The following is a 25,184-nucleotide window of genomic DNA, read 5'->3' as shown; positions in this document are numbered from 1 at the left end:
TTGGATGTTAGTTGAGGTTCTTTATCCACCAATCTTTTGTTGAAATCTATTGTCAATATTTCTTCTCCATCCACATCTAGGGAGGTAAGCCACAGTGCCATGGGATTTACACTTATTGATGACACTGCGCACGGTAGACACAGTAACATTCAGGTCTTTGGAGATGGACTTGTAGCCTTGAGATATCCCATATCCTCACAATTTTGCTTCTCAAGTCCTTCAGACAGTTCTTTGGTCTTCCTTTTTTTCTCCATGCTCAATGTGGTACACACAAGGACACAGGCCAGAGGTTGAGTCAACTTTCATCCATTTCAACTGGCTGAAAGTGTGATTTAGTTTTTGCTACCACCTGTTACGAGCCACAGGCTACACAAATTAGAGAAGCATCGCATGATTTTTCAAAGGGTGCCAAAACATTTGTTTGGCCCATTTTTGGAGTTTTGTGTAAAATGATAATGATTTTATGTTATTTTTCCATTCTCTTTTGTGTTTCTTCATTGCAAGCGAAATAAATAAGGATATTACTACCAATGCATTTGTAGTTGCAATCATTTTCTGGGAGAAATTGAGCATTATCTGACAGAATTGCAGGGTGCCAATACTTTTGGCCAGCAGTGTATGTAGATTTGTCCCGCTATCTATTACATCACATCATTTACCATTTACGCAAAATTCAGGTCGGCAAAATTAAGGTAATTTACATTTTACAGTATTTCAATTCATGCAGTTAAAATGCTATTTTTCCAGAATAAGTATGGTTACAGATCATTAGTAATTCATTGTTGATCTTTTTCTGGAAATTGTGGTCTTTTAATTGGCTTTTCATTTCATGGCATTTAAATGTGAAGGAACGTATTTTTATCTGCATTGTTGGTATGTATATGAGAGAAAGGAAAATAATATAATAGTGGATCTTGAGAGCACTCAACATAGGTTTTTAGGTACCACTTCAACAAATAGGATGTGGTTTGTGGCATACTAAACTTGACTGCGTAGTAACGTACAGTGGCATGAAAAAGTATCTGAACCTTTTGGAATTTCTCACATTTCTACATAAAATCACCAACAAATGTGATCTGATCTTTGTCAAAATAACACAGATGAAAAAACTGTCTGCTTTAACTAAAACCACCCAATTATTTATAGGTTTTCTTATTTTAATGAGGATCGTATGCAAACCATGACAGAAGCTGGAAAAATAAATAAGTGAATCATTACATTTAATATTTTGTGGCTTCCCCTTTTGCAGCAATAATTTCAACCAGACACTTCCTGTAGCAGCAGATCAGTCCATCACATCGATCAGGACGAATCTAGACCCATTCTTCTCTACAAAACTGCTGTAGTTCAATCAGATTCCAGGGATGTCTGGCATGAATAGCTGTCTTTAGGTCATGCCACAGCATTTTAGTGTGGTTCAAGTTTGGCCTTCGACTTGGCCTGTCCAGAACATGTATTTTGTTCTTCTGAAACTGTTCTGAAGTTGCTTTACTTTTGTGTTTTGGATCATTCTCTTGTTGAAGCGTCCATCCTCTTTTTAGCTTCAACTGTCTGACAGAAAGCCTCGGGTTTTCCTGCAAAACATCCTGATTAACTTTTGAATTCATTTTTCCATTGATGATTGGAAGTTGTCCAGGCCCTGAGGCAGCAAAACAGCCCTCCACCATGCTTTACGGTGGGGATGAGGTGTTGATGTTGGTGAGCGCTTCCATTTTTCCTCCACACTTGACGTTGTGTGTGACTCCCAAACAGTTCAACTTTGGTTTCATCAGTTCACAAAATATTTCTTACAAACGTTTGGAGTGTTCAAGTGCCTTTTTTGCGAACATTAAGCGAACAACAATTTTTTTTAGACAGCAGTGGCTTCCTCCGTGGAGTCCTCCCATGAACACCATTATTGGCCATAGTTCTACATATAGTTGTGTGCACAGAGATATTCGACTGTGCCAGAATTTCTGTAAGTCTTTAGCAGACACTCTAGGGTTCTTTTTTTGGCGCTGAACTCTTGGCGTTGTTTTTGGTGGACGGCCACTCCTTGGGAGAGAAGCAACAGTGCTAAACTCTCTCCAATTGTAGACAACTTCTCTGACTGTTGATTGATGAACATCCAGACTTTTAGAGATGGGTTTGTATCCTCCTGTATGTCTTCAGACAGCTCTTTTGATCAAGCCATGATGTGCATCAGACAATGCTTCTCATCAAGACAATTCTTACCAGGTGGGTGTTTTATAGTGGGAAGGACAGCTTTATACCACTCATCGGTGATTGGGCGCACATTTGACTTAAATTGTATGGTAAAAATTGGTGAAGTCTCCTTATGCCAGTACTTCTCAAATAGTGGGGCGCGCCCCCCTGGGGGGGGCGCAGAGCGATGCCAGGGGGGGCGCATGTGACCTCGGGGAACTTTTTTTTTTTTTTTTTTTTTTGCCGTACTGGAATAAAGTGTACTTGCACATCCACTCAGTAGGTGGCAGTGGCGCTCTCATTTTCAGAGTGCGCGCAGTATTTTTGAACTAAGGAAGAGCACTCAGCACACACAGACAACAGATATGAAGAGCAGTGTGCCACCGCCGTTTTCGAAAGCCGTTTTCCGACCAGACTCACTCACGCAGCGACCCACTGTCTTGTCCGGTTCTCACGTCGCCGCCCGAGAAGTGCCATTTTCAGCTTGGGATCGTCACGACGACCGCCCTCACCTACGGTTCTACCTCGGCCGCCGTGAATGCGCTTTTTTCGTGCCGTTTGCCTTTTAGCTTTGACTTTTAATACAGTGGGTGATGATGAAAAACCACTGTTTACTGTGTCTAAAAATAATTATAGCAGACAGCCAGAAGCCAAATCAATTAAGACGACACTTAAAGACATTAGACCCCAATCTCATTGTTAAGCCGCTTGATTTTTTCAGTGAAAACGTGCCGAATATTGCCAACAATCGTCCTGCTTTGTCAGTGTTATATCAGTAAACCAGTGAGCATTGTTAGCATGCTAATTGCAAAACAACTCCACACCATTGCAAAGGAGGTAAATGCTGTGAGCAGCAAAAATAAAAACTCTCCTGTCCAAGGACAATTTTTTTTTTCTCTTTTATTCAGATTTGTTTTTTCGGTCAAATTTTTTGGCACATTGTCCTCATGAGTGAATGTTTCTAATCAATTTTAATTTGTTATTATTTACTGATTTTATTACATTTTATTTTTCTGTATCAAATGGTCAAAAATGTACCTTGAGTGTATTTTTTAGTTTGGATGTGAATTTTTTTTAAAAATTCAGGCAAATTGATGCACGTCAAGTCTTCTCTGTTACAAACAAAACAATGTTAATAAAGTTATACTTTATTATAAGTTGATCTATGTTACTTTTTTTCTTTATTAGAAAAAAAGGACACAATGTTAGGCAGATGCGTATTTATAATAGTAATTTTATAGACAAATGATACTATTTACAGTGGCGGCAGAGAGTTTGGGGGGGCGCAAAACATTTTTCTTCTTCCTTGGGGGGGCGTGACAGAAAATAATTGAGAAGCACTGCCTTAGGCAGAGGGTTCACTTATTTTCCCCCTTCTGTCATTGTTTGCATGCTATCCTCATTAAAATACGAAAACCTATAATTTTTGGGGTGGTTTTAGTTAAAGCAGACAGTTTTTACATCTGTGTGATTTTGACAAAGATCAGATCACATTTGATGGTGATTTTATGCAGAAAAGTGAGAAATTCCAAAAGGTTCAGATACTTTTTCATATCACTGTACAATATAAGGACAATAAAGCTAGGAAACAATAAAATGCTGGGGGGAATGACATTTTCATCCAAAATATAAAGTCATTCCGCCTTGCTTTATTTGTAAGATAGTTGCAACAATGTTGCTTAGAGCCACTTTTGATTTTATACCAATTTTTTTTTTAAGTAAATATTCATTATTGACAATGGGTTTGTTGTATGTACAAGACCTCCTAAATGCAATCCAGGGAGTAAGAAGCACAGCATCAAACCACCACATTGCCTCCAGGGCACATTTGAATGATCACCTATAAGTATTCAGTTCAAACCACAAATGAAGCCTGGACATTCAGGCTCACAACTTGGGGAATAAGAAAAAAGAAATGGTCTGAGTTTCGCTCCCAAGCGAGGAAATTGAAAAGGGAAAAAAAGTTATCCATCCAATGAACTGTGGTTGACCATAAAACCTCTTCAGCTATTGTTGTTCTCTCAGCAGCTTCTTCAACTGTGTATTTATGTGCAAATTTACGCTAGTGCATTGACATGCTATCTTACATTTAGCTCACGGGGGAGTGAGGTGGGGTCTTTAAAGGGCCAAGTTGAGAAAACTGTTTTTGAACTGATTCCTGTTTGCTGCTTTTCATAATAAATAAAACATAATGAAAAACCACTATGCGAGGATGTCAAAGTCTTTTTTAGACCATGAGGACACTCGGAGGGCCATTCTCTGTGTCTAGGCAGCTGAACAGGACAGGTAAAAATAAAATTTGAAACAAAAAAAAGAGATAAATCTGTTTTTGTGATTCAGTTGCCAAAGGTGTTCAGGGGGTACCATGTGGATATCGCAAGGAATTACATTTCTTAGTTAGAGAGTAAGTATTATGCAAAGTACCCTATGTTTGAACACAGAGTGCAGCGTCACAAGCAGATAGATGATATAACAATATCACAGATCTACTACTTAGTTTTTCTCTGACTCTTCCAATCTTTCTGTTTTGCTTCTGTAACCTGCTGATAGCACTCTGTAACAATCTAAGATCAACAGCCACTTCTCTCTTAAAAAACCCTGTTTTAATAATGCTTATTAACTGATAAGTATGACCTTAAATGTCACTACCAATCTGAACTGAAGAAATCCATTGCAACATTGGTTGGTTGACAAATGTTTCTCCGTTAAGACAGCGTATAAAACGTCTTCATCTTTCAAAGCTTTTGATTTTGTTGAACGGCACAATTTGACAGCTTTCTCAGTCATGCAATCTTTTTTTTTTTAATGTGCAAAAATGGAGAACCGAATTGTCAGTACCAACTTTATACTTTGTTCTCCAATTGTAGACAAACCTATGAGCCAGCGATCAGTCAAAATGGATTGGGCATCTTGCGACGTCAATGGCAGCCAATGAGTTCAATAACTACCCTATTACTACCCTCAGCTTGAACAACCCTTTTGTATTTGTTGGCGTCTGCGCTCCTAAATATGGACCAGCATGGAATGTTGAGATCCCAATGCCAGGAGGACACAAACAAGAAAACAAGCACTTAGCAGTTTCTGAAAAAACAACATTCTTTTCCATTTTCTTCTAAAAGTTTTTTTTCTGGAGTAAAATACTCCCCACTGTGGGGGGAAAAAAAGCTAAATAAAAGCATCACGAGGGCCTTTCTTGACCCGCTCACTCTCTCACTCTCCATCTTGTTCCAGTCTGCTCTGCTTCTTGTCAGCCAGCTAAAAGGCCTTCAATTAACATTCCCAGTGGCGGATTGTGAGGGCACTAAATCACATAAGCAGTCGCAATCCTCTCCTCTTACTGAAGACGCCACACAGCGGGCGAGAATGCAGAAGAAAAGCCATGAGAGCCCGTCTGTCGTTGTGTAGGAACTCATAGGTTCCTCTAGCCTATTTGTGTCAACCAGAGGAACATTGAAATATGGCTGTTGCTAATGGTGGACAGTAGACAAAGAGAATCGAGTTATTAAAAAAAATGACATCAGGGTCACTCTGAAATGTATTCTGCTCTAGTTACTAAGTACCACTTTGAACAAATTCAACTGAACTACAACCGCCCGGCTCATTAAATATCTCATAAACCCAGAAACATAAGCACATCCATACAGCTGGCAAGCCTACTGGCTAAGTCGGAACCTTCTGTCTGCAATTAATTCATCAGCACTGAGACATAAAATTAAAAATCGTTCTCCAAGGTGCGACACGTACAAAGAATATACATACCAAAAATAAATAAATATAAAAAATATAAGTTTTTGATATTGTATTGTGACACAGGCATATTGAAGTGCATCCTATTACATCCCCCGTTCGACCAATTGTCTCTAGGGGAAAACGAGCGACTGTCTCCTAGTAAAGTCCCCAGCCCCAATGTAAAGTGGTCACGCTTAGAAATTTGTGTGCTTAAGTACCATAACAAGTCATGGCAAAGTGAAGATTTCTACAACAACACGAGGACAGATAACTTTTTGCCTTGTAATTTAGACAATATTTTGTAACTGTCTGCACTATGATCAAGGTGTGTTTATAAACTCTTTCAGTTATATAAAGAGGACCAGGAAAGCAGTGTCTGTACCATTCGCCTCCATTGTGTTCAATGCCGTAATGCCACACAAAAAATGCCGATGGCGCGCTCGATGATGTCACTTCGTTTGTATCCGATTATTATACGGGTACCCTGGCTATCCTAGGCGGCGGCTCCGTAGTTTATGAAATTACACGGACCCCTACTCTGTGTAATTAAAATCTCCGGACAAGAGGTACATTGGTGTAGCCAACATCAGAGGTGGGTAGTAACAGTAGTAGTAGTAGCATTACATTTACTCTGTTACATTTACTTGAGTAACTTTTTGAGAAAAAATTACTTCTTAGAGTAGTTTTACCACTCAATACTTTACTTGTGAAGAATGAACACTACTCTTACTTCGCTACTTTGGGCTACACTAGTCGTTACATTTTTCTTCTTTAGTCAGCATATTGACCTTATTTTTGTCAGCGATGCCGACAGCGGCTCTGTTTCACCAATGTGATGTCGCAACAATAACCACATGACAATATTGTACCAATCAGAGCTATTGATGTTTCTCCACGAGAGGGCATTCATGCTCTTTGGATGGGTGATGTTTCATAGCATTGTTCTGGTCTGAATTCAATGATTTTTGTGTCATCTATTTGGCCTAATATGGTCATTTAATAATTTATAGTACAGTAAAATAAAAACAGGTCATATAGATTAAGTTGTGCTGCAAAAACACATATACCACAATTAAAATAAAATAAAAATCACGTCAAACATTGTAAGCAGTTACTCACAATGTTACTCATTGAGTATTCTTTTCAATGATTACTTTTTTACTTGTACTTGAGTACATTTTTGGATGACTATTCTTACTTTTACTTGAGTAATATTATTTTGACACAACTCTCACTTCAGTCAATTTTTTGGCTACTCTACCCACCTCTGGCCGACATGCCATACAGTCTAAGTACAGGTTTCAGGCCATTATCCATCCTAGTGTAGCTGTAGCCTTAGTCAAGCAAGTCTAAAAGTCCAAAAATTGGCTACTTCAAGACATGTGATTTGAGACCCCCACCTTTAAGAATGGAGTCATTCAGTCAATAAATGAGTTAAATCTAATTTGAGGGGTATGGAACCTCTTCTCAACATTCATGTAGTGGTTCAAGCGCCTGACCTCTGTGCAGGCCACTTGTGCTTACTTCCTATGCAGTAGCAGTGTCCTAGTTTGGCTGGTGACCAGTTGATAGGGTAGTCCCCAATTTCACCCATGTAACATTGGGTCCTGCAACAGAAAAGTACATCGTATACATAATGGAAGGACCTGAAAAATAGTCAGTAATGGAGTTATTATTGTCAGATTGACACATGAATATAATTCAAAGCAAAACCCATTCATTTATTTCACATTCTCATTCTCTTGTTGCAGTCGTTCCATCACCTCAGAAAAGAAAGCTAAACATAGGTGCTAAGTGATGTGAAGTTTTGGTTAGATTCCCCATCGTTTATCGAGTTAACAGGCTTATCTCCCCACCCCTAAAATCATACAACATTTATTTATTTATTTATTTCATTGTCTTGCTACACGCACACACAAAAAGCCTTTACACAACCACTCTATGCAGTTGAGTGCTGCATCATACTGGGAGTTACTGACCTCTTTTGACCACAGAATGAACTACAGGTACTTGATCATTTTTGTGTGGCATTATATATATATATATATATATATATATATATATATATATATATATATATATATATATATATATATATATATATACACACACACACACACACATATATATATACTGTATATTATATATATATATACACAAACACACAGTGGGCCAAATAAGTATTTAGTCAACCACCAATTGTGCAAGTTCTCCTGCTTGAAAAGATTAGAGAGGCCTGTAATTGTCAACTTGTGTAAACCTCAACCATGAGCGACAAATCGTGGAAAAAAACAGAAAATCACATTGTTTGATTTTGTAAGAATTTATTTCCAAATTAGAGTGAAAAATAAGTATTTGGTCACCTACAAACAAGCAAGATATCTGGCTGTCAAAAACGTCTAACTTCTTCTAACGAGGTCTAACGAAGCTCCACTCGTTACCTGTATTAATGGCACCTTTTTTAACTCATTATCGGTATAAAAGACACCTGTTCACAACCTCAGTCAGTCACACTCCAAACTCCACTATGGCCAACACCAAAGAGCTGTCGAAGGACACCAGAGACAAAATTGTAGACCTGCACCAGGCTCGGAAAACTGTATCTGCAATAGGTAAAACGCTTGGTGTAAAGAAATCAACTAAGGGAGCAATTATTAGAAAATGGAAGACATACAATGCCACTGATAATCTCCCTCGATCTGGGGCTCCATGCAAGATCTCACCCCGTGGCATCAAAATGATAACAAGAATGGAGAGCAAAAATCCCAGAACCACGCAGGGGGACCTAGTGAATGACCTACAGAGAGCTGGGACCACAGTAACAAAGATTACTATCAGTAACACAATGTGCCGCCAGGGACTCAAATCCTGCACTGCCAGACGCGTCCCCCTGCTGAAGAAAGGACATGTCCAGGCCGGTTTGCGGTTCGCTAGAGAGCATTTGGATGATCCAGAAGAGGACTGGGAGAATGTGTTATGGTCAGATGAAACCAAAATAGAACTTTTTGGTAGAAACACAGGTTCTTGTGTTTGGAGGAGAAAGAATACTGAATTGGATTCGAAGAACACCATACCCACTGTGAAGCATGGGGGTGGAAACATTATGCTTTGGGGCTGTTTTTCTGCAAATGGACCAGGACGACTGATCTGTGTAAAGGAAAGAATGAATGGGGCCATGTAACGAGAGATTTTGAGTGAAAATCTTCTTCCATCAGCAAGGGCATTGAAGATGAGATGTAGCTGGGTCTTTCAGCATGACAATGATCCCAAACACACAGCCAGGGCAACACAGGAGTGGCTTCGTAAGAAGCATTTCAAGGTCCTGGAATGGCCTAGCCAGTCTCCAGATCTTAACCCCATAGAAAATCTGTTGAGGGAGGTGAAAGTCCGTGTTGCCCAACAAAAGCCCGAAAACATCACTCTTCTAGAGGAGATCTGCATGGAGGAATGGGCCAAAATACCAGCAACAAAAGCTTGTGTGAAAAACTTGTGAAGAGTTACAGAAAACGTTTGGCCAACGTTATTGCCAACAAAGGGTACATAACAATGTATTGAGATGAACGTTTGGTATTGACCAAATACTTATTTTCCACCATGATTTGCAAATAAATTCTTTAAAAATCAAACAATGTGATTTTCTGGTTTTTTTCCCCACATTGTCTCTCATGGTTGAGGTTTACCTATGTTGACAATTACAGGCCTCTCTAATATTTTCAAGTGGGATAACTTGCACAATTAGTGGTTGACTAAATACTTATTTGCTCCACTGCATATTATATATACAGTATATATATATATATATATATATTTATTTATTATTATTTTTTTTTTAAATAAACTATTGTTTTTGGACTCATCATTATCTATGTTCTGTGCTGGCTTTTTGTAAATATAAATGTTATGGTCATGCAAAAAAATCATAAAATGAATAAGAAAAGAAAAGACTTTATCATGGACCATTTAATGATCTTCAGAAGTTAAACAACAAAATATTTTACAGTTAAAAATGTCCTCATGGAGGAGCAGCAAAATACACCCAAATTAAGACAGTTTTCGTATCAATCGGTTTCTTGTTCTAATTTATCAAAACATGATAAGTGCCTTCAACATAATGATAGTATTGAGCCTGCAGTCATCAAATAGGACTGACAAGCATGATTTACTTTCAGCATCGGTTTTACACGAGATTCCCTTTCCTCAGACAATAACTACACAGGCAAATATGAGCACACACGGAGGACACATGGAAGTATTTACAGCTTTGCTTCAGAAGGACAAATCACAGGGGACAGACGATAACAAACACATCCAATAGCGGCATAATGGCAAGTTCAAGTCACATTCATTGCACATCTGTCATTAGACAGTTTGGAGCAGTCGGGGACCAAATCAGCAGTGCACAAACACAGGGATCAAATAATATTCCCAACATTCCTTCACAAAAAGGAATGAAAATACAAAGTCATATATTAAAATAGATTATACTCCTCCCCCCCCCCCCTTGTTTTACATAAAGCACAAACATTTTGGCACATAATTCAAAAACGTTTTTTGTGGATGACATTATTTTGTTAACTTTCAGAAGAACATATTGAAAACATGGATGTCTGAGGAATAATAAATTCACTTGGTCTCTCCACATTGCATCAGTCTTGAACTATTATATTTACAGTTGCGCAATGGCCCACAAAAGATGCGACAAACTAACTTATGACTGTAAACTGTACAACTCTCAGTTTGGCCATGGAGCAAAAGCAGCGGACTAAAATTATTCATGATCTCTGGATTATAGCATAACATCGATCATTTTACACTCAAATATTTACAAACTTCACATTTTTCCCCTTGTACATAGTGCAATGACTCCTCAAAAAATCACAATCGCTTTTATGAAGACAAAAAAATAAGTCAAGTCAAATCTCCAAAAATGAACATTAGATTCCACAGCCTTGCCAATGCCTTCAAAAAATGGCAGCATTGAAATATTCAGCAGAAATGCTCTTAGAAACGCCCTGTACTTCAAAAGTAACATTTTTGGACTCTAACGCCATTGAGAAAATTAAGGACTTGGTGAAGTGAACCAAAAAAAAAGTGGGGAAAAAACTTGCTTTAAATGCTTAATTGAGATTTTCTTAAAAAATATGAGGCAATTCCAGTTTACAAAAGACAGCTGGTGTTGGCTTTGCTTTAGAAAGACAAATCAATCAAATCAAACAGAGGCGATGACGATCATGAGGTGAGGTGAAATAGTGGAGATGCTGTTCAAAAGGTCCGGGGCCAGGCGGGACAGGTGGCTCTCGGAAAAGTCACATGGTGGGAAAATCTGAACCACATAGGCGGGCTGCAAATATAAAAGTAACATATTGAGAGAGAGGAAATGGAACCATTCAGTTACATTATTAACCAGTGTTTCCCAATGTTTTTTTGAACTACGACACATATAATGAGCAGCTCATTTAAGGTCATTGCAAAAAAAAAAAAAAAAAAAAGAAAAAAAAAGTATATTGTTAAGTTTTCTGTGTTACAAATCAAACAATGGTTATAATGGCAGCTTTGTGTGCTTTTTTTTTCTTTCTTTTTTTAAACGTATAAGATCTTTAAAAATATGTCAGCAATTGTAAATTAACTGGGCAGCAATGCATTCATACTGTACATCTTAATAATTCGGTTTAAAAGACGATTGAATGATGCTAATTATGTTTACATGCGCCAGTCTTTGTTACTAGTGCTCCTGCATGAAAAACTGTGTCCAAATCTCCGACTAGCAGTGCATATATCCTGACAATAATCTCTGATCAATTTACTGTCTTTAGGTAAAACAAGGCTATGAACGGTATCAAGTGGATACACATGTATTCTGATAACTATTTGAAAGGAATTCATTTGTTCTGTCACTATATGTTGAAGAGAGAACGATATTTTATAAAATAAAGATGTAATATGTGTGGTAAAGAAAAAAACTTTCATACCACATAAATGGAACTGGAAATTCAACACCACACACCTCTAGCACATCAATTGGAAATTACTGTATTAGAAAAATTGAGTTTTACGGACCTGATTAGAGCCAGGATTGGGCACATTGATGATGCCAGCTGCTTGCTTGGCCTGCAGATAGGTGATGAAGCCAGTTTTCAATGCTTGCGTTTGACTTAGTACGTCATCCTGGTCTCGACCACATGGCAGAGCAAGGAGCAAACAGTAATCGTTTTCCACCTGCAATTGATCACATTCGAAGCGTTATTATTCTTTATCTCCCACATTTTTGAGCCCCAAATTTCTTACAGTCATCCGTCTTGCAACACTGTCCAGCTGAGATGCTTCAAGCCTCATCCTCTGAACAATGCGAAGAAGAGGACCTCCCTCTAGCGGTGGCAGTGAGCGCTGAGCCAGTAAAGTGTTGCCAGAAACAAAGTGCAGCTGGACAGCAGCTTGATCATTCTTCAATGCCAAAAGACCTTGCCACATGATGGGATATTTCTGTACAAAAACATTTTATTTGATTTTATTATGAAGCCACGAACAGTTTTCAAATGCAAAAGTGAAAGTAAAGGCAGTGTAGCTATGAGAAGCACAATGTGCAACAATGACTGGCACAGAAATGACAATTTGTCACATTTCAATGTTATTATAAAACAAATGATGAAATTGGGCTACTAAATAGAAAATTCATTTAAATTTATTTAATAAAATGAAATTATTGATCAATATTTTAATGTAAAAAAAAAAAGCATTATACATATAAAATAATGTTCTTTGGGGGCAGGGGGGTGCTGTTAATTGTAAACAAGGCTAATTTAAGACTGAAAACAGATTCAATTTTTCATCTAAATACTGGAAGCAAAGCTAGCCCTGGATTATTTTGATGTTTGAAAAAGACGAACGCAAAAGGTTATAAGACTGGAGTCGTGTCTATACGGGCCTGTGTCTGAGATAAAAACAAATTAGCGGTCAAACACTATTATTTGTGTGTGTGTATTATTCCCACCGTCAAAAGCTGCACCATATCAATTGAGCGGTGTCCTGAACGATCTGATTTGGCATCAGGTCGGAGCTGAAATGACGATGTGGGTACTGTAGGCAGAGATGTTGTTGAGAAAGCTTGAGTGCCTTTCTGTAGTGACTGATCTGGCTTGTGATTCAGGCCCATCGGGGTTGTCATGGGAGACTGGTATGAGGGGGAAACTCCATCCAGTGGTATTTGTGACATGTTGGAAGAGGTAGAACGGCAGAGGTGGGGACTCTCAGGCTTGAATAGGACAGGAATGAACACATCAGTATGTATAGTATTGCCTTCCTGATTATATATTTTTTGTACTTCAGTCAATATCATCTGCCGATACCATGTCATTCCTGATCTGATACTTTGGCAATGCTTAAAGATAAATGGAGTGCCCAACCAAATATCCTCATTTTTTGTATGAGCCAATCCAGCAGATCTGTGCCATTTACTTGATGCAGCTCTCTCCAAAAAAAATTAAGTACGAACAAAATAATGAAACTTACATTGGCCCATTACTTGTAGAATATCATCATGATAACTGGTTTTGAAATCTGAAGCCAGTAAAAACATTTTGCTCAACAACAGTTCAACAAATATTAATTTTTAAAAGAGATTGGTAACAAAATATGTTTGCATTATTGCAACCTTTTTAAAAGTGACAATAATCTGGAATTTTGACAAGAAACATGGAGTTGATACAAATGATATCCTTTTGCGGGCCACACAAAACGGTGCGGTGGGTCAGAGCTTGCTCCCGAGCTTTGAATTTAACATTGGTGTGTTATATGAAACTTATTTGGCAACACATTTGCATTTCATTGTTTGACTTTATAACCTTTCAAAATAATAATAATAGAAAAATTTAAACTTTTAGGCTAGGTTCATACCACAGGTCTTAATGCACAATTCCGATTTTTTGTCATATCTGATTTTTTTGGCGTGCCCATTCAGACTGCCTTTGTCCATTAAACCCGTTCAAGTATTACGCATGCACACTGAATTGCAGTCCGACACGCGTTGAGCAAACTGACCCACATGCACAGAAGCATAAAAAAAAATTACACATGCTGGCTCTACGTCATTCTGTGGACATCATATTTTGATTTAAAAAATCGAACAGAAATAACAGACATAAAGAATCCTCGTTTATTCTGATATTCAAACTTTATAGGGATAGATAGAACACATGCACTGACCGTATGTGTGTGTGTAATACACGCAGTACGTGCCTGCATGACACACACACATATTGTCAGTTTGCCCTGACTCTCGGCCACTTAAGCAATATTGAAATATAGCTTACAGAAATAAAACTGAGCGTTCTCAGGCTTATCCATTTATTATTTCATTTTATTTAATTTTTTATGACTGTGGTCAAGCCTGCCTACTGCCTGAAAGCTGAGTTCAAGCTAGGCGCTAATGCTAACGCACAGCTCTATCGCTGTCATAGCTCCCTGCCTCACTCGCTCTTTGCTGACGTAATTGCTGCATGAATTCCAATTTGGGAGACTTGACAGTTCAGACCACTGCCACATTTTGGAATAATCAGATCCGATTTTAACCACATACAAAAGTGACCTTGATCGGATTTGAAAAGGTCCACTTTTATGCGACCTGTCCCGTTCAGATCGTCAACTTAATGCCTCACTCGAGTCGGAAAAACACGAAAAAAAATCAGGTTTGTGCATAAAGACCTGCGGAATGAACCTAGCCTTAGTGACATTCCAATCAACTGAAAATCAAATGATCGTGTCCAATTTTGAATAATGTAATCAGATCAAGACAACTCTTGTGTTAAGGGGTTGGTTTGGCGGTTGAGGTGGCAGAATCATTCAGAATTGCAGTGCTAATGGAAGCATTGTATTTACCTGGGAAGATGTGCTGCGTCCTGATGAAGAATGTCCAGTTAACTGAGGAGGAAAACCCCGTGGGTCGCGATAAACTGGAAAGGAGGTCACACCTCCGGAGTGAGAAAGCTGGATGCCATGAGGGTGAGGAGACACCATAACAGGGCTAGATGTATGAATTGCCCTAATTCTACTTTCACTGTTTGGTGAATGTATCAGCTGTCCATCCAATGCCTTGAATGTCTCCTTTCCAGAAAGTTCAACATTCTTCCTCACAGAGATATTACTTGTTCCATTCTCTGGGGTGTGTGACAATCTTGTTTCGATAGCCTGCTCTCCCAGTTGTTGATGTGTGAGCATGTTCTGATGCACACCTCTGTACTGATCCAGACTTAAGCTCGCATGGAGCCCTCCACGATCATTGTGAAGCAATACAGACTCTGATTGTAGTTGCGGCAATGAGGTTCTGCTCAATGGTTGGGTCAAAGGTCTGTGTTCCAAGTCATTTACACTGCTGACATCACCACTAGTAGACAATGACACCTGAGGAGTTGAATGAGACTGTCGGATGACAATCGACTGAGATATGGCTGAGTGTTGTATTGGCGGAGGCAGAGGAGAGGACAGAGAGTGACTTCTTCGTCCATAGCTGATCGCAGGCATCGGTGAAGCATTCATCCTTTTTTCGTGCGTCACTGAATGCGTGACACTCTGAGGTTGCATGATGACAGAGGACTGCTCTGAGTGTGGGTGATGCATTGTTGCATTGTAAGATGATATGGATGACATGCCATGAGGCATGACAACGGAGCTTCCCACTGGAGAACTGCTAGAAGCACAGGATTTGACAAGACGTGAGGGTGATTGAACCATTGTTTGTGCAGATTGGGGGTCCTGTTTTGTTTGCAGGGCTGAGCGATCAGTCTGTGTGCCAGGACTGGAGCTCATGCATGATGCAGATAGTGAGAGGTGGTGAGGGCTCTTGATAGGGCTGAGGCTGGACTGGTGTTGAACTGATTTTTGGGGTGGCAGCTCTGTTTCCAGCCTCTTACCATGCTGCTGTTGAATCACAGCTTGGTTGTACATTAAGACTTGAGGAGTAGAGACTGGCTGTTGAAGCATCTTAACCACACTGCCCTGTGATGCTGTGTGATATAATACTTCAGGCTTGTCACATCTGCGGATATCCTGCTTGCTACTGGAAATGACAGGTTGAGAGTTATAAGACTGGCTGGTCAAGAGAATCCCTGTGCGCTCATAACTAGATGGAGTTGGGGCTCCTTTATTGTCAGGTAACTGGGACAAGGAAACAATTGGGTCTTGCTTTGTCTGAGATTTAGGCACAGATTGTTGAAACTCGATGTCTCCAGCACTAGCTTGTGGAATTTGACTTATTTTGGCTCTCATTCTGTGGGGTCCTTCAGTTTTTTGACCTGAATAACTCAGAACAACAACACCTTCTGATGTATTTACTCTAAGACCAGGAACGGCTCGTGAAGTGCTCTCAACAACGGAGCGCAGTCTTATTTCATCTTCAATGACATCACCACCATAGTATCGATGATTCTCATTGGAATTTGCTTTGAATTTTGGTTTAGCCAACGAAGAACACATGCTTCGACTGCTCAAAGAAATCCGTGGTGTCTCTTCTGTATCATATGGTACTGGAATGCGGCTTATTACAGAGGTAGCGGGGGAAATTACAGTATGCTGGGTGTTCTCACTACAATTTTGAGGAGACTCTGCCAGTGATTTATATTTGTGATGAATAGACTGAGGGTGTACAGATAATCTCGCTTCCCCATCCCTTGGACCCATAGCAAGAGGGATATTTTTATTTTCGGACATAGGTAAAGGATCTGATGAAGTAGTCGTCACCAGAGTGGTAGGAATAGAATTGCTTTTTGATGCAGACACATATTTGGGTTCCATTAGAATTTTTCTCAAGGTACTGGAACTAGGATGGAGATCAGAAGCCTTGGTATCAGGAGGCATTGGGGGATTGACTGAAGATGGTCCAAGCGAAGTTGGTATAGTAGAAGCTGGCACAGTAGAAGTTACCATAGTTCCATGACATGGAGGACTAACAAAGATTCTACTCTCTTCAGTTCTCGGAGGCCAGTTTGGCAAAAGTTTGGCAGGTCGTAGCAATGGTACACCTGACTGGGATACAAGTGGTGGACGGCAAGATGAAGGGGTAAGACTAGAGGAATACAGCTCTGCTGGTTTTGAATGTTTTTTACAATTGGAAATGACTATTGAGTCTGAATGGCAAGCTGATTCATTAGGTACAGGTTGTTCAACTTCAGGTTGTTCAGCCTCTTTGGGTGTCCCCAAAGTTGTAGAGCTCGTAACGTCATGCCTACAAGTAGCAACAGCAGTTACCACTGATCCCACTGTAGTAGTCCCAGTTGTAATAACGGCTGCTTTAGAATTTTTTATTTCTGGATCCTCTGGGATTGACTCGGGTAGCTTCAAAGGGGAGGGCTCTGGATGCGTGAGATCTTCGTTCTTCTTATTTGCAAAACATTTACGACTTCTTGACTTCTTCTGGGATTTGGGTCTAACTTTACCCATTTTCTTGGGTGTACTGACCACAGGGGAATCTTCAGTAATCTTAGACTCTGTTATTAGACACTTTGGACTCAATATCGAAAGACCGCCCTCCAAGTCTGCTTCAAGGTTATTATTGATTGCTGTTTGTGTTTCAGGTCCTATACTGTCATTGGTAGTAATGGAGAGCAAAGTGTCAGGGGTGGGAATGAGAGCATTGAAAGTGGGTTGAGATGTGAATCCTTCTGCTTCCGTGCATGTTTCTTCAGCTGTGATTGAATCAATAGCAGCTGCAAGTTCTGTTTCACTTGATGGGTTAGCTCGCTTTTCCTCTTCAACCTCTGTTTGTACCTGTGTAACTGGAGGAGATATTGCTCGCACTTGACCTGAAGCAGGCTCTTTATATAGTCGAGGAGGTTGCTCTACCGTAAGTTTAGCTATATTTTCAACTGCCTGCTCTAGTTCCATTTGATGTGCAAGAAGAACAGCAGCTGGATGCATTGGCGACTCTGACCCAGATATAGCATCATCTTTATTTTCCACATCAAGCTCTTTTGATTCTTTGGGAAAGCATATTAATTTTGATTCTTCAGACTCAACTAGAGTCTTGGTTTTCTTAATACTGACTTGAAATGAATCAGGGTCATTATTTTCAGAACAAAGTAAACCTTTTACATCATCAACACTTACACGGATTTCAAGATTTCTTAAACTGTGGGATTTATCCTTTGTGATCTGCTTGGTATTTCTTTTTAGCCTTGTTATTTTCATTTTGACACTTTTTTCAGGTACTCTGCTCTTTAGGACAGTTGTACCTGGGTTCTCAATATTCTCATCAGTCGAGTTAAGTGTGATGTGTTGTACTTTTTTTTGTGTTTGCTGATTTGTGTCTGAAGAGTTTGCAATTGGATCCGAATCAGCTTTGGGTTTCAACTCTGATTCATTGCAACCTGCATTATCAGTTATTTCAACTTGGACTGTGGTGCCTCCAGACTGTTTCTCTAATCCTCCTTTCAAGCCCTTTTTTTTGTTAACGGGTGATGATACAGTCAGAGGCGTTTGCTGTACTTTTCTAGGAGAGCGCCATCCCTCGGATGATTTCACAACTTCCGATGTAGTTGAGGTATCCTCGTCCTCTGTGTGGCCCTGCATATTCTTCTGTAGATCCCCTTTTACTGGCAATATATGGTCACCTCGTTTGCCACCTCTTTTTGGTGGGCGCCCTCGTCTTGGATTAGTAGATGGAATTTGAACATCTTGCTGCATGTGTTCTTTGTCTGTAACACGTTTGCGCATTGTTCGGGGTGTTTCCACGATCCCTTTGCCAGACTGCTGTCCTTCATGTATAGTGGCGTAGACTGACCGTACGTTTCTTCGACGTGTTCTACCATGAACCAAACCAGAGTCAATGTTTTGTTCAGAATCAGATGCATGAATTGGAGATTTTGGTGCAATTTTGCTCTCCGAGGATTCTTTGGGCACTTCTAATCGGGGAGATGCTACCCTTTTGAGCTTCTCTCTATCAATACGTTCACTCTTTCGTGTGGCAGGTTTAGTTTTGACATTTTTGATAGCCTGCGGTGTGCGTACTGTTGTGTGTGGTTTTGCCCTTTTATTTTTGGGTTGTCTTCGATTAGACGTCGGTTTAATTTCAACTTCAACCTTGGTCATGAATAGTTCATTGACTATTTCTGGTCTGTTGGACTCCTCATAATTATGGATTTTTTGAATTTGTGTCTTGTGGTTACACTCATCTTCTACCTTTGTATACTCAGTGAATGTAAATTCTGTATTCTTCTGTACAAAACTCTTTCCAGAGCCCCCTGGAGTTGATAGTTTATCTCCTACAGGATGACTGTGCTCGATTGGCGAACCATCAATGTTTTCTGTTTTGGTTTTATTTACTTCTACTTTTGCTTCTGCTTCATTTTCAGTCTCTACAACTATGTGTTGTGGACTTACATTCTGTTTAGGTGTGATTGCTTTCATATTTTTCAAAAGAGGAGGAGAAGGAGAGCTCTCAAGTACTGTTGCCACACCGTTTTCTTGTTTAGATGACACGTGTTTATCAATTAATGGAGTTAAAGTGTCTTGCTTTTCAGGTGAAGAAATTTCTTTTAAGTATTGAACAGATGGGGAAACAGGTGTATTTGAATGGGGGCTGACGGATTTTTCATCAACCTTTAATCGTGTGTTGGCCGTTTTATCATAAAAAACATCTTCACAAACTAGATCAGAATTAGTTTTCATTTCCAACAAAACTGAATCAGTATCAGGATCAAGTGGACAAAATTCCTTCCCTTTTTGTTGTTGTAGTTCCAAGAAACGACTGTGGAATAGCACAATGGGCTCTGTTGGAATGTCCACATCTTCAGATTCTATTTGTACTTCAGGATCACCTAGCTCAGCAAAATTCCCATCAACACCTGTTTCAGAATGTTGGTCTTTACGTTCAAGGTGCCGCAGACGGCGAGAGTCCTGTTCAAAGATTGAGCTATGTAGAAAGCGAGAGGCAAACAGTTCCTGGCGTTCTTGGTCCTGAGGCTTAAGTTCCTCTTTTTTGTTGTGCAGATCTTCAGCAGAGTTCGTACGAGTCTTCTTCTTCTTCATATACCAAGAGGGAATTGGTCGGGGTGCGAGTTCTACCTTATTTTTGTCCGTGCAGCTGTGTGTAGTTGGGAAGCGAGAAGGAAGAAAGGACCAGTTTTCTTCCCGGGAAGAATAAAGTGTTTTTGCTCTTTCGAGAAGTGCTTTAGTATCAGGGGTTATAGTTTTGTCCAATGCAAATGAGTAAAATTTATTCTTTTCCAATGAACCACAAAGTTTCAAATCCGTTATCCTCTCATCCCGCTCCCTCAGAATATAAGACAAGGAACTACTTGACTTGTGAGAGATTAGTTTTCTTTCTCCATCATCATCGGAATCGGACTGTACTTCGCCTGGTTCCAAATCCTGTTCACGGCATTTATCAACACGCTCACTTTGTAAGGTCGAATCTGTTTTTTGAGAACCAGAGGAAACCCTTCCTAGCCAACTGTACATGAAGTCCTCATTGCCTCCAAGAAATGACGCCTTTAGTTTATCTTCCTCATTTTCAGGTGTTTGAAAATGTCTAGGTTTCAGGGCCATATTACTTTTCAGTGACTGTGAATGTGTTGAATATTCTTTTGTCAGAGAAGATTTTGTATCTGCGTTTAAGCCTGATAAAGATATCTGGGTGGTTTCCTCTTCCTTGCTTAAAGGACTGGGAATTGTTGAAGTTGTTATATGTTGAAAAACAACCTCATTTAACTTGTGACAAGTTACCAAGTTTTGCTCGCTATCTGATTTGAAATTTTCAATTTTATTTCTTTTACACAAAGACAAGCCATCATCATTGATGTCCTGGTTTGGTTTTCGAATATCATGCGAGACATAAACAATTCCTAAATCTTCAGATTCCTTGACAGGTGTGTCACCACACTTGCCACTCTTTTCAAGATCGTAAAGCTTAGCTTGCAGCCATCCACCTTGTTCAGCTTTTTGACTTGCAAAGGTATTAGTCTGCCCATAGCGCACAAACTGTTCTTCATCTTCAGAGTCTCTACAATTCCTTCCACTTTGGTCCTTCTCACACAAAACCTCTCTCCGTTCTTGTATTTCATCCAAATTAAGGCTGCCATCACTGGATGTCTTTGTGAGACTGGAGGTATTTTCACTTTTCAAGCCCAATAATTGCATCTTAGGAAAGGGAGTCTCCAGTTGTTCTAAAGACGCATCAGACAGTGTTTGCTGGGAGTTTAGCTGAAGGGTTAGGTTTATTGAGTTGTTTTCGGACTCTTGCTCCTCATTGGGACTATTAAGGGAAAATATCTGAACAGATTTATCCCTGTTCTGTTCCTTTTTTTGCATCCTTTTTACAAAAACATTCTTATGGAAATCAGAGTCCTTGTTATTCCAAGGCTTATGAAGGACAGACCTACCAAGGTTCTCCTCACTAAATCTCTTCAGATGGTCATTTTTGCTAGAGTCCTCAAAGCGTCTTTTCCTTGCTGCCAAGCGATCAAAATCCATCGAAACACTACTGTCGAAACCAAATGGAGATTTTCCATGTTTTTTGGACTTTATTTTGACATCTATATCAATATGTTCCCCCAAACTGTGCATGTTTTTATCTCTAGGCCCTTTTAAATTTCCTTTCAATGACTCTGTACGGTAGAGAGGACTTCTTTGGCCAACTGAAGGTGAGACAAGTCGAGGACTGTCACTTCCACCCCTCACTATTTGATTTTCATGACCAATTAGTTTTCCTTCTTTTTCTTTCACTCGCGTTAATTGAACCACACAAGGGAGAAGATCCAATTTGCTTCTACTTGAGCTATCTTTTAAGATTTTACCATTTTTACCCGGCAGTGAGGACTCAGGACTAACGTCTCGCTCAAATCCAAGTTTGGTGTCGCACGTTTGGGTGATTGGTGAAGATACTTTGAGCTTTTTGAGTCGCTGACGCTCACTTTTGTCTTTATCACTGCGATCTTTACGTCCATTGCGCTTCTCCTTTTCAAGAGAATGAAACTTTTCTACTTCACAAACACCCTTTTCAAATTTGTCCATTTTGATATATCGTTCCGTACGAGTCTTTTCAAGTTTTTCAAATCTTGTCGGAGAGACTGAACTGCAGCTACCACTTCTCTCAGAAGAGGGGCAACATATTCGGCGTTCAGAGTCACTAGCAATCCTTTCAGAGATTGAAAGGGATTCGGTTGGGCTTGCAGGACGACGTGAGGTAACAAGAGATGGACTTTGGCTCCGCTCAATGGTTCTCCTACCATGGTCACGCCCACGATCAGTCTCGAAACGCTCTCTCTCCCTCTCACGTTCTCGTTGTAGGTAACTATATTTACGAATATCTTGCTCATAAGGATCAGCTCTGTATTCTCGATATTCCCGGGTGTCGTCATAGTACTGCGTTTCATAGTAATCTCCTTGATATGGATCCCATTCAGCGTAGAACTCTCGACTTCTGCTTGTGTATTTACGGCGAGGATCTTCAGCATAAGTTCCTGGTGTGCGAGTATTTTCATAATACTGTCTTTCCACTTGGAACTCATATTGAGAGCGTCGATCGTCTCTGCCAAGATATGGCATAAATCATCTAAGTGACAATACAAAATCATTTAAAAAATCATTCAAAACTGCAAACAAACCTTCTTTCAGAAAGAATGTCATAAAAATCTCGAATATCCTGGCCAGATGCTTGCATTGAACGATAGAAAGCCATCTGACTCTCCTGGTTGGCGAAGTCCACCTATTGTAAACATATAGATTGTTTCAATGTCTAGTTTACATGTACTCAGACATACAGTACGCGGAGTACGGCATCAGAGAAGGCCTACCTTTATTTTAGTGCCCCCTATCTTCCATCCTTTTGTGTCTTTGACTGCGGCCTGAGCATATTCAATGTTGTTATACAAGATGAGGGCCATTCCTTTCATCCTGTCAAATACAACCTGAAGAGGACGGATAGTACAAGACATTGTCATGTGCCCAAAGGCAAAGTACACACGTACAGGTATAACTTGACCCACCTTGACAACATGTCCATAGCGGCAGAAGTGTCGAGTAAGAAATTGCTCAGTTGTGTTTGACGCTAATCCATCAAGCCAAACACATGTCGTAGGCATGCTTTTTCCAAAGCCAAGCTGAAGAACAAAACCTTATTAAACTGCTATTATTCTAAGCGTGTTGATAAATTTTGATGGAATTTGATTCTTACTTTAAGTCTATTGTTTCCAAGGTACTCCCCATCCATCTTCTTAATGGCTTTGCACACGCTTGCAATGTCACAGTATTGTAAAAAGGCATATTGCGGGGCTCCATTCACTTTCTTAATGTCGATATCCTTCATGGGCATCATAAAAGACAATGATACTGTTAGAAGTCAATATATTGTAAAACAGAGTGCAATGTTCACAATGTTTAGTAAATATACCACAATCTCTCCAAAGCGTTGAAAGATGCTGAGCAGATCATGATATGTGGTGGTTTTCTCCAAGTTCCCAATGAACAACGTCCTTGTAGCTTTTGGATGAAACTCATCTATCCTTTCATCCAAAGGCCTGAACTCATTCTCACTTTCAGTCTCTGAAAAAAGCGAAGTCCTTGTTAGTTTTGTATTTCATTGATATCGCATGCAAGGATTCATAACGATAGTATACCGGGGCCGTTCCAGGCTGTGACGTCAATTTGCATTCCAAAAAAAAGCTTTCCTTTTGATGCGCCAAGAGCTTTTTCTTGGTCTTCTTGCTGCCGGAAAAAGACAAGTCCATAGCGCTCTTCTGAAGCTCCATGAATTTGTACAGATGTGACCTTTCCGTGTTTTTTGAATTCATGAAACAAGCCATCTTTAAGACTTGTATCTGTAGTGAATAAAAAAATATTTTTTTAATACAGGTTAGCAAAAAACAACAAGGATTTTTCTTGCGCTGAAGGAGGCAGCAACACACCTGTAGATCGTACGGGAAGATTTTGGACCTTGATGCCAAAACTTTTACGTGGTTCCTCCTTGTCAAGAGATGATAAAGGAAGTGCTGATGGTGCTGGAATAGCAGCTGACTGCACAGAGCGTGCTGGTGATTCATCACTTGAACTACTGCTGGAATCACTGAGGCAAATGCAAAACAACATCATTGGAACTTAATTTTGCTGAAATGTCGCATTAACATACAATAGTGAAGAAAATAAAACACCTATTCAATTTCAACCCTTTATTGACTCGTACACTTAAGGTCGAAATTCACTAGCAACACAGTCACTTGTGGACTATACTGATAAATTTGAAAACAACTCGCTCCGAAACCGGTCAGTTGCGAGAAGTTGATGAACTGTGTTTAACTGTCCTATACAACTTTTCGGGCTTAAATTCCACCAGTGTTACTGTGGTACAAATACCTAGGTATACGAAACTAAGGGAAATTTCCATGACAGGCAAAAATAATTTTGCATATAAGAAATAAACAACAATGTTTGACAACGTATCGACTCTTTCTTATGCAAATGTATTGACATTTTCTTACCAAAAAGTTCAACTCACATTTTGTTTAGTTGAAATAATAGTAGGCTATGGTGGTGTTGGCTTTGTATTAAATGCTTAAGGCATTCTAGAAGGTGGTTGGAGAAATAGTAGGCGACTCATTGAAAACATATTTGTCTTTTGTCTTTATATTAAACTGGGAGGATTAGCTGTCAGTGCCACTGACAGCGCTAGATGCCTAATCCATTTTTACTGCTGGGCTGGCAGCGATCCTTTGCTACCAGCCTATCCCACTTAAGATAAGTTGGACGTCTAGCACTGTCAATGGCAGCCAATGACCTAAATATTATGGAATTTGTATACAAAATGATAATATTGTGGCCCACATGACCCAAAATGTGATGTTCATGTATGTGAATGCCAGGTCTTTAAGGAGTTAAAGCATTCCACTACACACCGTACTGAAAAATACTGCAGATTAATCCCATGTTAAATCCAGATAGTGTGGCGGAAAAAGACAAATCTGAAGCATTTCGCATTTCTATCAAGCTCATTTCTCCACTGCTGCTTGTCATTATAAAAGGATAGATGGACTAGTGTGTGTTAAAATTCATGGGTGCCTCATTATATTCAAACCATCTCTTTGCCAGCTTCTTTCCCTGTTTTTTCCTCTCCTCCCTTTCTTCGTCTGTGCTCAGGCACTCCCGGAAGTGCTACTGACTGAGGCAGCCTGGCCTGGGGAGTGGGCAAGCAGCCAGCACTGGCTAGAAATTTCCAGTTTCAACTGGATCACATAGAAGGGGGTGTGGGTGGGAGGAGTACATTATCGCTGAGAGTTACGCAGTGAGAAAAAGAA

At 39.7% G+C, this 25,184-nt stretch overlaps 1 protein-coding gene across 2 annotated transcripts in view; it reads right to left on the bottom strand.

Moving 5' to 3' along the window:
- Positions 1-9,818: 9,818 nt before the first annotated feature.
- spen (spen family transcriptional repressor) overlaps positions 9,819-25,184 on the bottom strand; it is a 40,362-nt gene continuing 24,996 nt past the window's right edge. The window contains exons 4-15 of one of the 2 annotated variants that reach the window (XM_057819786.1): positions 23,802-23,959; positions 23,514-23,714; positions 23,288-23,439; positions 23,072-23,197; positions 22,884-22,997; positions 22,692-22,805; positions 22,503-22,603; positions 14,785-22,426; positions 12,902-13,162; positions 12,199-12,393; positions 11,971-12,129; positions 9,819-11,254 (exon numbers count right to left, since the gene is read on the bottom strand). In XM_057819786.1, the coding sequence (XP_057675769.1) occupies positions 11,123-11,254; positions 11,971-12,129; positions 12,199-12,393; positions 12,902-13,162; positions 14,785-22,426; positions 22,503-22,603; positions 22,692-22,805; positions 22,884-22,997; positions 23,072-23,197; positions 23,288-23,439; positions 23,514-23,714; positions 23,802-23,959 (9,355 nt within the window). In that variant the 3' untranslated portion in view covers positions 9,819-11,122. The remainder of the gene's footprint in view (positions 11,255-11,970; positions 12,130-12,198; positions 12,394-12,901; positions 13,163-14,784; positions 22,427-22,502; positions 22,604-22,691; positions 22,806-22,883; positions 22,998-23,071; positions 23,198-23,287; positions 23,440-23,513; positions 23,715-23,801; positions 23,960-25,184) is intronic. The other variant, XM_057819793.1, reaches the window with a different exon arrangement.

Source organism: Corythoichthys intestinalis, chromosome 2 (genome assembly GCF_030265065.1).
Source record: "Corythoichthys intestinalis isolate RoL2023-P3 chromosome 2, ASM3026506v1, whole genome shotgun sequence".
In the NCBI taxonomy this organism is placed as follows: domain Eukaryota; kingdom Metazoa; phylum Chordata; class Actinopteri; order Syngnathiformes; family Syngnathidae; genus Corythoichthys; species Corythoichthys intestinalis.
The sequence above is the reverse complement of the archived record's forward strand: the minus strand, read 5'-3'. Positions and strand labels throughout refer to the sequence as shown.